This window comes from Trachemys scripta, chromosome 11 (assembly GCF_013100865.1).
Source record: "Trachemys scripta elegans isolate TJP31775 chromosome 11, CAS_Tse_1.0, whole genome shotgun sequence".
Taxonomy (NCBI): domain Eukaryota; kingdom Metazoa; phylum Chordata; order Testudines; family Emydidae; genus Trachemys; species Trachemys scripta.
Genome location: NC_048308.1, coordinates 57,448,439 through 57,463,372, shown reverse-complemented (window position 1 = coordinate 57,463,372; position 14,934 = coordinate 57,448,439). Strand labels below are relative to the sequence as shown.

Sequence of the window (14,934 nt, the reverse complement as noted above, 5' to 3'; positions counted from 1 at the left end):
GCAGAGCAGTGGTGTCTCACCTGGGGTAGCTGCTGCCTGCTCATGGAGTCAATGTCTGTGAAGTAACTCCTTCTGATGGCAGGGGGAGATCTCTCCTTTGCAGTGATGCTGCAATTTTTGGTTGTCCCCCCCAACCCAGAAAGGCTGGGTGGCACATTGACATGAATCAGGGGGTGGAGGTAGCGGGGGCTCAAGCTCGGTCCTTGGTGGACTCCCTGAAATCTGATCAGGGACCCCTACGGGACATTGGACCTCTGTTTGAGAACCAGTGCTCTACAGAAGGGCTGAGTATTTTATTCATTTTCTTCTCCCTCTACGCTTTTTGCTTTCTGTAAATACTAAGAACAGCGTTAAAAAAATACTGCAATACTGCCATTCTGTAACTGAAAGATTATGGAACTAGCAAGTGAAAAGAGTAATAGTACCATCAGCCATTCACTACATAAACATTACAGCAAGCCAATAAGTGACGTTAAACTGGTCCTGAAGAAAAAGTCAGACAAGTCTGAGCGCATCCCCATCTTTTCCTCACCCTCCCAAACCTCCTCTGCCCTCCAGAAATACTTGTTCTTACATAGAACTTTATGTACGTAAATTGCTGTTCAAAAAGTTAATTATCATGTCCCCCTCTGCCACCAAAGCAAAAATCATTATTCCCAAGTTACAGACAGACATCACTTTGTCTGATTCTAAAGTGACTTGCTCAAAGACACAAGTCAGTGGAGGAACCAGGCATAGAACACAAAATGTCCTGACTTTCAGGCCCATACTAAACAATACTTTCCTCTGCAGCAAGTGATATGCTGAGGAGCTGGAACATCGATTACTGCAAGGATGTGTCTACATGACAATTAAAAATCTGTGGCTGGCCCAAGCCAGCTGACTCCTTTGAGGGGTCCCAGGCTGCAGCCCAAGCTCAAACAACTACACCATAATAAACAACACCTTAGCCCAAGCCCTGCAAGCCTGAGGTTAGTTGGCATGGGCCAGCTGCAGGTTTTTAATTGCAATGTAAACACCCTGACAGAAAAAGTTTCCACTACTACCTTGGATGCAGTGGCACTTCAGCACTCAGTGCAACCACACTGGGCCAAGCACTGCCATCACCCCCAGGAGATGAGGGCATCTCCTACCCACCTTAACCACACAGGCTTTGAGCCACCAGAACCCACGTTTCCACTGCCCCATGCGGACCTCTCCCAACCACTATTGGGCCCCAGCCACCATCACCCCCACGACCCACATTTCCAATGCCCAAGCCAACCACCTTTCCACCTGACAGGGTCCCCAGCTACCATCCTCCCCCCGCCACCACTAGGCCCACCCACAGACATAGGGCCTTGCTGCCACCCCGTCACACCATCGTCCCGCAGACGAAGGGGGCCAGCAAGGCTGCCAAGAGAGGAAAGGCTGCGTCCCAGGGCCTCCTCCCTAGGGTCTCCATTGCCCACACTCACACTCTCTCACCTTTGCAGACGGGGGAGCTGGGGCTCTTCCTCTCCGGGGAGCTCCTGCCCTGCTCTGGGGAGCGCCGCCGCTGGCGATGCCGGACCCTGCCAGCCGAGGCGGTGGCACTGCCCTCCGGCAAAGGCGGGACGGGGGAGGCGCACGGGGACAGAACAGAGCCTGGCAGCGGAGGGGGTGGCGGGGGAGGAGGGGGCGGCAGTTGGTGAGGGCGCGGGGGGCTCCCACGCGCTCCCGCCCCGCCGGCGCGCGTGGGGCTGCCACGCGAGGAGACAGAGGCGGCGGGGCCGCTGCCACCCCCTCCCCCGGGCGTCTGCGTGGCCACCGCGGGGCTGGCGCGCGCGCTACCGCCGTTCGGGGGCGCTGCGCGCGTGGGGCTGGTGCTGCGCGAGGCAGGCGCCGCGCGTGAGAGACCCCCGCCTGAGGCGCACGCGGCGCCGCCGCCGCTCCTCGTGGGGCTGCCATGTTGCTGCTGCTGCTGCTGCTTGAGCTGGAAGGGCACCGTGGCCCGCATGGGCTGCAGGCGGCTGCTCGCTCCCCCGCCTGCCGCCACGGTTGCCCCCCCTCCCCCCAAGGAGGTAGCAGGGGTGGGGGAGCCATTGCGCCTCACGCGCTGGTGGGACATTGCGTGTCCAGCTCCGGGAGAGCCCGCGACCGCGGACGGCTCCTCAAGGGGGTGTAAACACCTCGCACCCCCCCTCCCCGAGCGCAAGGCCCCTCGCGCTGCCAACAGCCGACCCGCCTGCTCCGTGTGCCTCATCAACAATAGTGCCCCGCACCGCCCTCCGCCGCCTGCCATTGGACACGCCTCAGCCCCGCTCGCGCCGCTACAGCGTCCTGATTGGCTACGGGGCGCGCTCCTGAGTGGCCGGGTGCGGGCTCTTAAAGCGGCACCGCGGTCTGTGCATGTGCGCGTGCCCTAACCCCCTGCACACGCCACCGGCCCAGTCTCGTGCTGCCTCACGCTGTAGCCCACCCCACCGCTTCGCCTGGGCTCTTGTCTCCCTCGACGGGCCCCAGGCTTCCGTTCCTCCATGCACGCCCCTCACCTCGGCCTCGGTCCAGCAGGTGCCAGCAGCAGGAGGTGGCCAGGTAGGTTAGGGTTGTAAATCTATAGGCTACAAGGGTGCTCTTGGTACACTCACAACCAGTACTCAGACTCCCACCCACCGCCCCTGCACTGGCTCCACACATTTACCAAAGGCATTTCTTAGCAGCTACCACAAGTAAGGGGGTACTTTCCAGACCGAGCCACTTTAGAGCTATGAGGTACAGAAGTGGCCTGTAAAAGTGAGTTAGGGATTTAAATCCAAGCAGCGCTGTAGCATACCACTCTCTGAACAGATCTTTGATTTAAATCACATATGTGCGCATGTAATTTTTTGCATCAGTTACACAACTCACTCATTCTAGCTAACAAAATCTGTCTAAAATTCAAGTGAAAGTACATAGCTGGCCCCTGTCACCACAATGACTCAGGGTTCTTTAATGTATTTCTGCTTGGAGCGACCCTGCCCACCCCAGGCCAGGGACTACTATAATCCCTATTTTACAGTTGGGAAATTAGGGGACAGAGAGACTAAGTAAGGTGGCCAAAGTCAGAAAGGAAGTCAGAAGATGAACAGGGAATTGAACCTAGGTCTTCAAGAATTGTCATCAAGCTGTCCTAAGTGTCTTTCATTAGTGTGGAACTGCCCAATTAATTGTTGTTAGTTCTAAATGCAGTAAACCAGTAATGAGAGCACAGTTACTCAACACCAAATTTAAAAAAACATCACTCTGGCTAATTGGCTTTACTAATGATACCAGCTATCGGGAAGACATTCAGGAGACAGCAAAAAGTATTAGCTGTAATTGTTTCTACAGTAGTTATCTGATGGATTCCTATTTCATATCCCTACAATGAAACCTGTAAAAATAACTTGTTAACTGCCTTATAGTTCATATGTTCAGATTATTTGGAATACAAAGAAAAGCTCTTCAACTTCAAACCATGACAAATTGATACATGAACCTCTCTTACCATAGCTCCCTACCTACCACAACTGGCAAAATACCCTTCCTTCTTTGTTACTGAAAAGAACTTTCTACACTTGAAACTCACTTCAGTGATGGCTTGCAAACACGATATTGCTATTGAATATTATCAGTGTGATTACCTATTTATAATCACATAATCAAGTAAATGTTAAATTGTATCCCATAAATTATTAATAATATTGTTACTGTGCTTAGCCCTGCTCTATTCGTATACATTATCTTCTTTGTATTAAGTGTTTTCAAAAATATTTTAATTAAAAGACTATGGAACAATATTCTGATGGAAACAATCCTTATACAGGTTTGTGCTAATACCAAATATTCAAATAAGTGGTTATGGGCATGAACTCAGGAAGGCCTTAAGACTAAAGTAATTTAGGTGAAACTCTTTCACGCCCTAAATGTATGAAAGACTGGTAACAGGCACAAATAAGATATTATTTTAACTGAGGAGCACTATCTGCTCTTTGAGTTTGTTCCATATATGATATTATTTGTCACTGGCAGCAAGGATTGCTCAGTGAATGTCCTTGAGCAATAATAGACAATCTTCTTCACGATTTATCACCTCCCTCCAATGCTAGAAATTAAATGCAAAAAGGTTAATGCAATAAATTAACCACACATAGGTCAGGAAATTCAATAGTAAAGATCTGTACAGCAGTGTTAACTTAGCCACATTATGTTTGTGAGAGTACATTTTACTTGAGTTCTTTGCCCATCTCAGGTACTCCTTTAGTTGCTTTGGGCAAATCACTTAGTCCAAAATTTGCAAACTTCAGTGCCTAAAGTTGGGTACCTACAAAGGCGACACTTGGGAGGGTCAAGAAGGGTCACATACTCCTCCCCATCCCCCTCCCGCATACTGAACCCCTCATTTCTGCCCCACCCTGGAACACGCACCCCCTCCCACACTCCAACCCCCTGCCTCAGCCCAGAGCCCCCACTCATACTGCGAACCCCTCGGCTCCATCCCCCAGCCCAGAGCCTCCTCCCGCACCCTGAAAAAAACGGTTATTCACCTTCTCGTAACTGTTGTTCTTCAAGATGTGGTCATGTCCATTCCAATCAGGTGTGCGCGCGCCACATGCACAACAGCCAGAAGATTTTTCCCCTAGCAGTATCCGTAGGGTCGGTCTGGGCACCCCTTGGAGTCATGCTCTCACGGCGCTCAATATAGTAACCTGCTGACCCAACCCCCCTTCAGTTCCTTCTTGTCAGCTATTCTGACAGTGGGGCAGGAGGGTGGATATTGGAATGGACATGAACACCACATCTCGAAGAACTGTTTTTTCTTCTTCGAGTGCTTGTTCATGTCAATTCCAATCAGGTGACTCCCGAGCCTAAGTTATGGAGGCGGGGTCGGAGTTGCTCTACCAAAGGCCGCATTGTTTCTGGCCTTCTGGGTGATGGCATAGTGCGTGGTGAAAGTGTGTATGGACAATTACATCGCCGCTCTGCATATTTCCTGGGTGGGAACCTGCACCAGGAATGCTGCTGAAGAAGCCTGCGCCCTGGTGGAGTGAGCTGAGGGGCAAACACCTCTGCCAGTTTGTAACACTCTTGGATGCAGGATGTGATCCTCGATGAAATTCATTGAGAGGAGACTGGAAGACCTTTTATTCTGTCTGCCACAGCCACGAAAAGTTGTCCAGGCTTTCGGAATGGCCTTGTTTTCTCGATGTAAAAGGCTAATGCTCTGCAGATATCCAATGGGTGAAGTCTCTTCTCCCTGCTGCTTGAGTGCGGCTTAGCATAAAACACTGGGAGGAAGATGTCCTGGTTCTTGTGGAAATGGGAGAAAACCTTCGGGAGGAAAGCTGGGTGTGGTGTGAGCTGAACCTTGTCCTTATAGAACACCGTGTAAGGAGGCGCTGATGTTAGGGCCTTGAGCTCAGACAACCTCCTGGCTGAGGTTATCACTATCAGAAATGTGACTTTGTACGAGAGGTAGAGCAGGGAGCATGTCGCTAGTGGTTCAAAGGGCGGTCCCATGAGCCTGGAAAGGACCAGGTTGAGGTCCTAGGCTGTCGAACTTGCGGATATAGCCTGTCGAGACCTTTGAGGAAACTGCTGACCATAGGGTGGACAAGACTGACCAGTCCTCTGCACCTGGATGGAAGACAGAGATGGCGGCCAAGTGAACCCTTATTGATAACATGGACAGTCCCTGCTGCTTGAGATGGAGAAGGTAGTCCAATATGAGTGGAATAGAGGCAAGCGTCGGGGACGAACGGTGCTGTGCCAACCAGATTCAGAATCTCTTCCACTTGGCAAGGTAGGTGGCCCTGGTTTTCCTATTGCCAAATAAGACTTGTCTAACCTGGTCCGAGCAGGAAAATTCCACCGGATTTAGCCATGGAGCTTCCACACCGTGAGGTGCAGGTGCTGGAGACAGCCGTGATCCTGAGTTATTAAGTCAGAGAAGAGTGGCAACATCACTGGGGCTTCCACAGACATTTCCAGGAGAGATGCGTACCAGTGTTGCTGGAGCTAGGCTGGGACTATCAATATTACCACCACTCGATCCCTCGGTATCTTGAGGAGCACCTTTGTGAACGAGAGGGGTGAGTGGGAACACGTATAGGAGACTGCCTCCCAGGGTTAACAATTATGGTGCACTACGCAGCCCAAGCACCTGCTCCTCCCCCCTCTTCCCCCCCCCAAGGTTCTGGGCTGTGCTCAAGGCCTGCAGGGCTGGGGAGGCAGGAGCTGTGGGGGGCCCCCCAGACTCAGAGTGGCCCAGGGGATTAGCGGGGGGCCAGGAGCAGGAAGTGGAACTACCCAGCCCCAGCCTGCTCCGTGACCCCCATTCATGTCGCTCGGGGGAGCGGGCTTGGGGAAAGGGGTCCTCCCCACACTCACCGGCAGCGGTGGGAAGCGGAGCAACCCAACCCCAGCCTGCTCTACTCCTCAGCTTCCCACCACCGGTGAGTGCGGGGGGCGGTCCTTTCCCCAACCCCCCCCCCCCCCGCCCCGCCTCACCCTAGTGACACTGCTGGGGGCCAGGGAAGGGGAGCAAGTTGGGGCCAGGTCGCTTCGCTTCCCACTGCCAGTGAGTGCGGGGGGTGGTCCTTTCACTGGCATCGGGAAGCAGAGCGACGTGGCTGGGAGCTGGCGGAGTAGAGCGGGCTGGGGCCGGGTTGCTCTGTTTCCCACCGCTGCCGGTGAGTGCGGGGTCATCGGGGGAAGAGGCGGAATGGGGGCGGGCCAGGGGCGGATCGGGGGGGAGGCTAAAAGGTGGGGCAGAGGGAGTTGTCTGGGGCCCCACACTCCCCTAGGGATGGCCCTGCCCCTTGCAGTGGGCGCAGCCCATGGGGGGAGCCGGCCGAGGGATAAGGCTGGTCGCCGGAGCTGGTACTGCCACGTATGTAGCACGCAGCTGCCTAGGGCACCATGAAATTTGGGGCAATTTAGGGGTACCCCAAATTTCATGGTGCCCTACGCAGCTGCATATTCTGCGTATGCCTAGGGACGGCCCTGCGGCAGAGGCACTGACTCCATGGGTGCTCTGAGGCTGGAGCACTCACGGGGAAAAACTGGTGGTCTGCACCCACTGGCAGCCAAACTTCCCCACTCCGAGCATGCCGCTTTCCCACTCCTCCGCCTACCTTCCAGCTTTTCCTGCCTGGCTGTTTAGCAGCGTTAACAAGCTCCAGGAGGCGGGGGGGAGGAGCAAGAACATGGTGTGCTCAGGGGAGGAGGCGGGAAAGAGGCGGGGTCGGGCAGGGATTTGGGGAAGGAGTTGGAATAGGGGCAGGGAGGGGGCGGAGGCTTTGGGGTAGGGGTTGGAATGGGGGCAGGGGTGGGAGTGGGGGGGGAGGGAAGGTTGAGCACTCAGGGGAAAGCGGGGAAGTCGGCGCCTATGCCCTGCAGCCTCCCCAGGAAAGGGAGGACCCTGTCTGCTACGGAGCCCAGGCTGTGATTCAGGAAGGCGCAGAACTGCTGACACTTCCTGTTGTGCCGTGTGGCAAAGAGGTCTACCTGAGGAAACCCTCACTGATGGAAAATGGAGTTTGCGACGTCTGGGCATAGGGACCACTCATGGAGCGGCCTATTGAGATAGTCTGCTAACTCGTTCTGTACCTGAAGGAGGTACAATGCTTACAGGTGTATCTACACAAAAGTCCCACAGCATGAGGGCTTCCGGCAAAGGGGAGAGGAGCGCGCACCTCTCCCCCTCCCGTTTGTTGATATAGAACATCGCCATGGTGTTGTCGGTCATCACTGATACACATCTCCCACTTAAGTGGGCTCAGAAAGTCTGACATGCCAGGCATACCACTCTCAGCTCTCGGCCATTGATGTGGAGAGCAAGCGCCACCTGAGACCAGAGGCCTTGTGTCCTGAGGTCTCTCAGGTGCGCCCGCCAGTCCACGTCTGATGCATCCGTAACCAACAAGAGAGTTGTCTGGGGGCTGACAAAGAGGACCCCTGCGCACACTAGCTGTGGCTTGAGCCACCAGAGAAGGGAGTCGAGGACTGGGCGAGGCAAAGTCACGACCCTGTCCAAACTGTCCCTGACCAGCCGATACACTGAGGCTAGCCACGATTGGAGCGGCCGGAGTCTGACCCTGGCGTGTTGCACCACATAGGTACAAGCGGCCATGTGTCCCAGGAGCTCGAGGCAAATCCTTGCTGTGGTGGTGAGGAACTGCCTGAGACTCCAAATGTGTTGTCAAAGCCCGGAACCTCGATTCTGGTAGGTACACCCTGGCGTGGGTCAAGTCCATCACTGCCTTAGTGAACTCTGTCTCCTGAACAGGGGACAGAGTTGACTTCCTCACGTTCAGGAGAGGGCCCAGTTCGTAGCATGTTGCAAAGAGGAATCTTACTTGTGCATCCACTTGAGCCCTGGAGCAGTCCTTGATCAGCCAGTTGTCAAGGTACAGGAACACCTGTACCCGGCGCCTGCGCAGAAACATGGCCACGATTGCCATGCATTTGGTAAATACTTGAGGCACCGCTGACAGGCCGAACAGAAGGACTGTGAACTGGAAAAAGCAACAGAGAGTTCTGTGGCACCTTTAAGACAAACAGATGTATTGGAGCATAAGCTTTCATGGGTGAATGCCCACTTCGTTGGATGTGAACTGGAAGTGGTTGTTGTGCACCACAAACCTGAGGTATTTTCCTTGGGATGGTGCGATTTCTATATGAAAGTACACATCCTTCAAGTCGAGGGCAGCATACCAGTCCCTTGGATCCAAGGAAGGGATGATGGAGGCCAAGGAGACCATGTGGAACTTGAGTTTCTGCATGAACTTGTTGAGCTCTCGCAGGTCTAGAATGGGCCTGAGCCCGCCTTTGGCTTCCAGCATTAGGAAATACTGGGAATAGAAGCCCTTGTCCTTCTGCTCCTGAGAAACCTCTTCCACTTGACCCAGTGATAGGAGCGATTGCACCTCCTGTATGAGGAGTTGCTCGTGAGAAGGGTCCCTGGAGAGGGACGGGGAAGGGGGGGTGGAAGGGCAGGAGGGCAGAGAACTGGAGTGAATATCCCCTCTCTACCATGCGTAGCACCCAGCGGTCCAACGTAATACGGGCCCACACCCTGGTAGATAGACAGGATGAAAAGGTAAGGCGGGATGGATCCAGTCTTTGCACTGGTGCATCACCCCTGGACGCACCTTCAAAAGGCTGGTTTTGGGCCTGAGGAGGGTTTAGACTGGCCAGAGGAGGGATGAGATCTCTTCCTTGAGTTCCTATTTCATCCTGCCTACCCTGAGGTTGATAATTCCTCAGAGGGGCTGGCGTCTAAAGTGCCTCCATTGGGTGGCGGGGTGTGGAGGCCCAGGGACTTCAAGGTGGCTCAAGAGTCCTCCACACAGCCAGGGAGACCCCAAATGCCCTCTCATCCCACCACCCCACTCTCCAACCACCCACCTTGCCCCAGCCCACAGTCAGCTGGGTGATGCTTTAAAGGTAATGAGCTGGGGCATGTGAAGGCCAACTGCCCCAAGAGCACCAGCCGACTACAACTCATCACCCCGGAGTCCCACCAAGAGCCTTCAGGCCCAGACGTCTTGCAAATACCCCCAGAGCAAAGGGAAACTGAGTGTGGGCGGGAGGAAGATTACTGCATGGAGAGACACTGGAGCACAGGTGTCAGCTATCCACCAATCCCTGGTAGACCCCAAATTCATCGACCCAGAGGCCCAAGTGACAGTGCAACCCTTTAAGGCCAACTCTTAACTTGCTTACAGCCAGGTTGCCTGTCCAGTACAGGGGATCTGGTCAGGAATGTGGACTTTTGCAGTCTATGACGATTATCCCATTCCCATGCTGCTGGGAGAAGACAGCCAACCATGTGAGGCTAACAAAAAGGGTGGGGATGGTCACCTGCAGCCAGGCTAAACAGGCCTCTATACCTAACTCCATTCCTGAGCCTCCTACAGGAACCCAGCCAGAGGTGGTGGAACGAGACTCCAGACCAGAGTCTGTGGCAGCAGTTGTAGATCCAGTTCCTGGAAGCCAGTGTTTGCAACCCCACCAGAGTTAGGGGAGCCAGCACCAAAGGGCGCCACAGAGCCTGCACTTGCAGCAATAGTTGAACTGACGCAAGAGGCTGAACCAGAGCCTGAAATACCACTTAGTGCACCAGCGGAGAGCGGTTCACAGTCAATGGAAACAACCCCATCACCTGTATCGCTTCCAGTGGGACCAAGCCCAAGTCCACAACCCAGCGAGAAACTAATGCCTCCAGCATCAAGGGAGCAGTTCCAGGCAGAGCAGGAAGCGGATGAGAGACTCAGCACGGAGCGACCCACTGCCTCTTAGCTCTTCTAATAGGTCCAGGTTTGTTATAGAAGGAGAACTCTTATACAAGGAGACCCTTTCTGGTGGGCACAAGGAGGACTGGAATCCTCAGAGACAGTTGGTAGTTCCAACTAAGTGTAGGGAAAAGCTCTTGAGCTTAGCCCACGATCACCCTAGTGGCCCTGCTGGGGTGAATAGGACCATGGACCATTTGGGGAAGTCATTCCACTGGGAGGGGCTGGGCAAGGACGTTTCTACCTATGTCCGGTCTTGTGAGGTGTGCCAGAAGGTGGGAAAGCCCCAAGACCAGATCAAAACCCCTCTCTAGTCACTCCCCATCATTAAGGTTCCATTTCAGCATGTAGCTGTGGATATTCTGGGTCCTTTCCCTCAGAAAACACCCAGAGGAAAGCTGTATATACTGACTTCCATGGATTTTTCCACCCGATGGCTGAAAGCAGTAGCTCTAAGCAACACCAGGGCTAAAAGCGCAAGCCAGACATTGACAGACATTTTTGCCAGGGTAGGTTGGTCTTCCGATATCCTTACAGATTTGGGAACTAACTTCCTGGCAGTAACCATGAAATGTCTTTGGGAAGCTCCTGGGGTAAACCACTTGGTTGCCACCCCCTACCACCATCCAACAAATAGCTGAGTGGAAAAGTTTAATGGGACTTTTCGTGAATGAGCACTCTAATGATTGGGACCTAGTGTTGCAGCAGTTCCTGTTTGCCTACTGGTCTGTACCACATCACAGTTTGGGATTGTCACCTTTTGAACTCGTTTATGGCCATGAAGTTAAGGGGCCATTACAGTTGGTAAAGCAGCAATGGGAGGCGGTTACATCTTCTTCAGGAACTAATATTTTGGACTTTGTCCAACCTGCAAAACACCCTCAAAAACTCCCTTGCCCTTGTTGAGCATCCTGTAGGTTTTCTTGAGCAAGAGCAAAAGGCCTGGTATGATAAACATGCCAGAGAGCGTTCCTTTGGAGTAGGTGATCAAGTCACGGTCCTGAAAGCACTCCAGGCCAATAAGATGGAAGCGTCATGGGAGGGGCCATGGGAGGAGTCACATGGGAAGGTCACTTGCTCCCCCCTTTAGCTGGTGCCCTCTTTGTGTCCCTCCCATGAGTCACCCAGGGGTACCTAAATCCACATCAAGCCAGTTAAATACAGGTAGCCTGATTTTCTGAACACCCACAGCACCCACTGATTGAATTGTAGGTGTTCATCACTTCAAAAGTTAAGCCATTTTTACTTGGGTAACTAAAACTGGAATTAGGTGCCTGAGATTTGACAATATTGGTTTTAATCTCTCCACCCAGTTTTTCAATCTGTAAAATGGAGATAAGATCACCTAATTCATAAAAATGAAGGAAAAAAAAAAAACAAAAAAAAACCTTCAGGTACTTCACAAATAACAATAAGACATTTTAAGTGTTAAATATTAACCTTTCTTGTACAAGGGATGTATTGATATGACAAAGAGCTTTTAAAAGTGTTTTACAAGCTCAATCTCCTCATCAAGTATCAACTGGATACAATTTTATATACATTAAAGGCCGTATTTTTGACTATATAGTACTATATGTATATTGAGTGCATACACTTGTGTGTGTGGAAACAAACAGACTCACAATGCTGTCTAGTCCATCTTTTTCTTGGCAGTTGTTGCTCAATGTTCAACAAATATACCCCGATAGTAATTTCTGTCACGTGACTAGCCATCTTTTCCTTGATATTGCTAATACTACTCAACTCGCTTCTGCATAGTGTTCCAAATGCCAGTTATCTGCTGGATGCTTGAGGGTTCTTAATTTTAAGGATGTCCATGAATGTTTCAGTTCTCTGGGAATTTTACCACTGATTTCATATATAATAGAAAGAAGGATCATTTGCATTATACCTAATAAGGTCAAGGCATAATTACATGCATCATGCACCATAACCACATAGCAAAATAAGGGAGCAGGAAAGCATCCCTCACTCAAGGAACAAGTAGACAAGTATGAAAAAGGATCCTGTTTGATAATACCGTACACGCTTACTGCAAGGAAGAGTTGAGGAAACAAAATCCACAAATGTATATGGTGAAATCTCCATAGGTTTGGTGTGGTGAAGAAAGAACCACCAAATAAACAATTGGAGAAAGGTCACTGTGTTGGTGTGTTGCTAAGGCACATTGGTCATTCAAGGCCTACAATGCCACCAAAAAAAAAAAAAAGTGACCTCTATCTCAGGCAAGTAAGGCCTTTTGTTGTACATGAATACATGGTCTAATGTTAGAGGAGGCAGCTACATAATTTTCAGCTCCACTTCCTGGATTTGAGGGGATTTCTTTTAAGAATGGAATGGCCAAGGAATGTGCAGAGTAAAGTTAGCTCTTCTTTTTTTCCAAGAATTGGATTTGTGGGTTTATGATATACTTGATCTTGGGGGTCAGTAGTGATACTTAAAATGTTTCATTGCCTTAACATGAAAGGCCAACTCTTGTTCTCCTTACATAATTAGGTCACAACCACTGGGCTAAATTCTGTCCTCAGTTTTTACATTGGGTCAAGGAAGATGACAAATAGGATTTGAACTAATATAGCTCTTCTTATACCAGTAGAATGAAAGACTTTGTGGAACAGCTCTATTCTGTGAAAAACAAACTCCTATTGCCTCTAGGTGACCTTGAGTCTCATACCCCATAATCTAAAATGAGATTAAATGAACAAAGGAAGAGATCTCTGGAGCAGTTTGCCATTGGTTCAGTCACAGTGGAGTACAACTATAAAATTGAAAAATACATGTCCAAACGCATGCAAGCATACACAATCATTTACTTAACAAGTATGTTTTCTAGCTTCCTCAAATCTACTTTATAGGGGAAAAAAATCCTACTTTCTCCTTTAAATTTAAAAACAAGCAGGTCAGCAATCCTCCTATTCAGCTCACTCCTTCTCCAAACAGTTGGGCTGTGGCTGTGTGTACACACACACACACGCTTTCTCCTACAGACTGCTACTGATCGTTCTCCCCAATCAGGGACAAACTGAGATTATTACAGTGTTGCTGCTGCAAGAGATTGCAATGGAAACTAGCTAGTTTAAAAATTACAACAAAAAATGCCTTAAATGAAATAATCAAGATTTAAGTGTGTGACAAATCAAATGAATAAAAGATTCTACATGTGATAAACCTCTGAAATTATACATGAGTTTGTGTTGCTGGTATGTTGTGTTTTCCTTCTATTGTACAATTGAAGTTTGTACACCTGTTTCTCCAGTGCAAGGTTAGATACTCTTCTGCTTCTAGAGAAGAATAGGAAGAAAATTCCATCAAGGGAATATTGGAGTTTCCAGCAAACATCCTCAGAGTGAGGATTTTTCTGTAGGAGGTGATGATCAGGCCCATAGTATTTAAACCTACTTCAAGCTTGTATCTGGTGATTCCAATGCATCAAGGTTTCTCTCACTTCTAAAAGCATTAAGTTACAGTAACCCTATTGGGCAAGGCCTCTCATCACATGAGCGCCTCCTAGTGGGTGTACAAATGCCTGCTCTCTCTCTGCTCTTGCAGTGTTCTCCACCAACAGTCTCTCTTTTTCATGTGGGTTTTCCAGTGACTCAGCCCTCCAGCTGAATCTCACACAGTCCATGTGTGAAATAAAATAGACTAGGGTATACAGTCCAACAGGGCCTATCACAGTACCCTTGCTGGTCTTCTGCAGCCCTCTCTGGGCTGATTCTCAAATAGTCCCTGCTCTGGAAAGGAGTAGTGCCCCAGGGGTTCCTCCCTGTAGACTTTTCACTCTATAGCGAGCTACAACTGACCCACTCTTTCAGTTCAGTTCATCCCTCTTCCAGGGTATTAAAGTTCAATACATACTGACCCCCTTTGGGGTCTTCAGCTTCTTCTCTGGACCTATGTAATCTCCCTTCTCAGGGCACTCAACCACTTCACCTGCCGGCTGATAGAGCAGGGAAGGGCAGAAGGAGACCTGGACCAACCCGCTACACCGGGTCCCAACCCAGAGACCCTACAAATAGCAGCCACCTGCTGCATCCCTTTAACTAACTTGTTGCTGCTGCTGTTCCCTAGATTACTTCCCCGCAGCCCCAGCATGTTACATTTACCTCAGGCTGAAGTCTTTGCTTGAGTCCCAGTAGCCAACCAAGAGCACCAGCCTTGCTCCTCTGGCTCCAGGAACAAAGGAACAAAGCCACAATTCTGACTGTACTTATCAATAGAAATTTCAGTAAGGGCTATAGCACTCCCCATATTATAGACACACCCCAAGAAAAAAATGGCCCAGTTCCATATGGTTGCTATGAGAAACAAAAACAAAGCGTTTAAAAACACTGTTCACTAATTAACAGTTTTGATGGCTTTACATGCATTATGCCTAGTCAAAGTTCAGCATGTAAAGTCATGTACCTAGTCCTAATCAAACAGCACGTACTTCGTATATTCATTTGTGTTAGCTGTAATGAATGTGTTACAACAGGATTTTACTCCCACAACTCATGGAAGTGATATAAGCAACTAAGCCAGAGATCTCAAATGTTTGAGAAGACATTATAGGCAGGTTGAAAGATTTTTAGATTCTTTTAAAAATTAAATAAAGTTCCAAGCCACGAAGTTTGGATCCAAATTCTAACTTTCCTCAATATTCTAGTTTCTT

General features: G+C 50.4%; 1 protein-coding gene across 2 annotated transcripts in view; it reads right to left on the bottom strand.

Moving 5' to 3' along the window:
- The window catches only part of FAM117B (family with sequence similarity 117 member B), a 93,070-nt gene extending 78,633 nt beyond the window's left edge, over positions 1-14,437 (bottom strand). The window contains exon 1 of one of the 2 annotated variants that reach the window (XM_034785831.1): positions 14,387-14,437. Coding sequence is in view for 1 of the 2 variants with exons in the window: in XM_034785829.1 (XP_034641720.1) it covers positions 1,468-2,089 (622 nt within the window). In the remaining variant the exon portion in view is untranslated. Of the gene's footprint in view, positions 1-1,467; positions 2,215-14,386 lie in introns of those variants that run through there. The other variant, XM_034785829.1, reaches the window with a different exon arrangement.
- Positions 14,438-14,934: the final 497 nt, after the last annotated feature.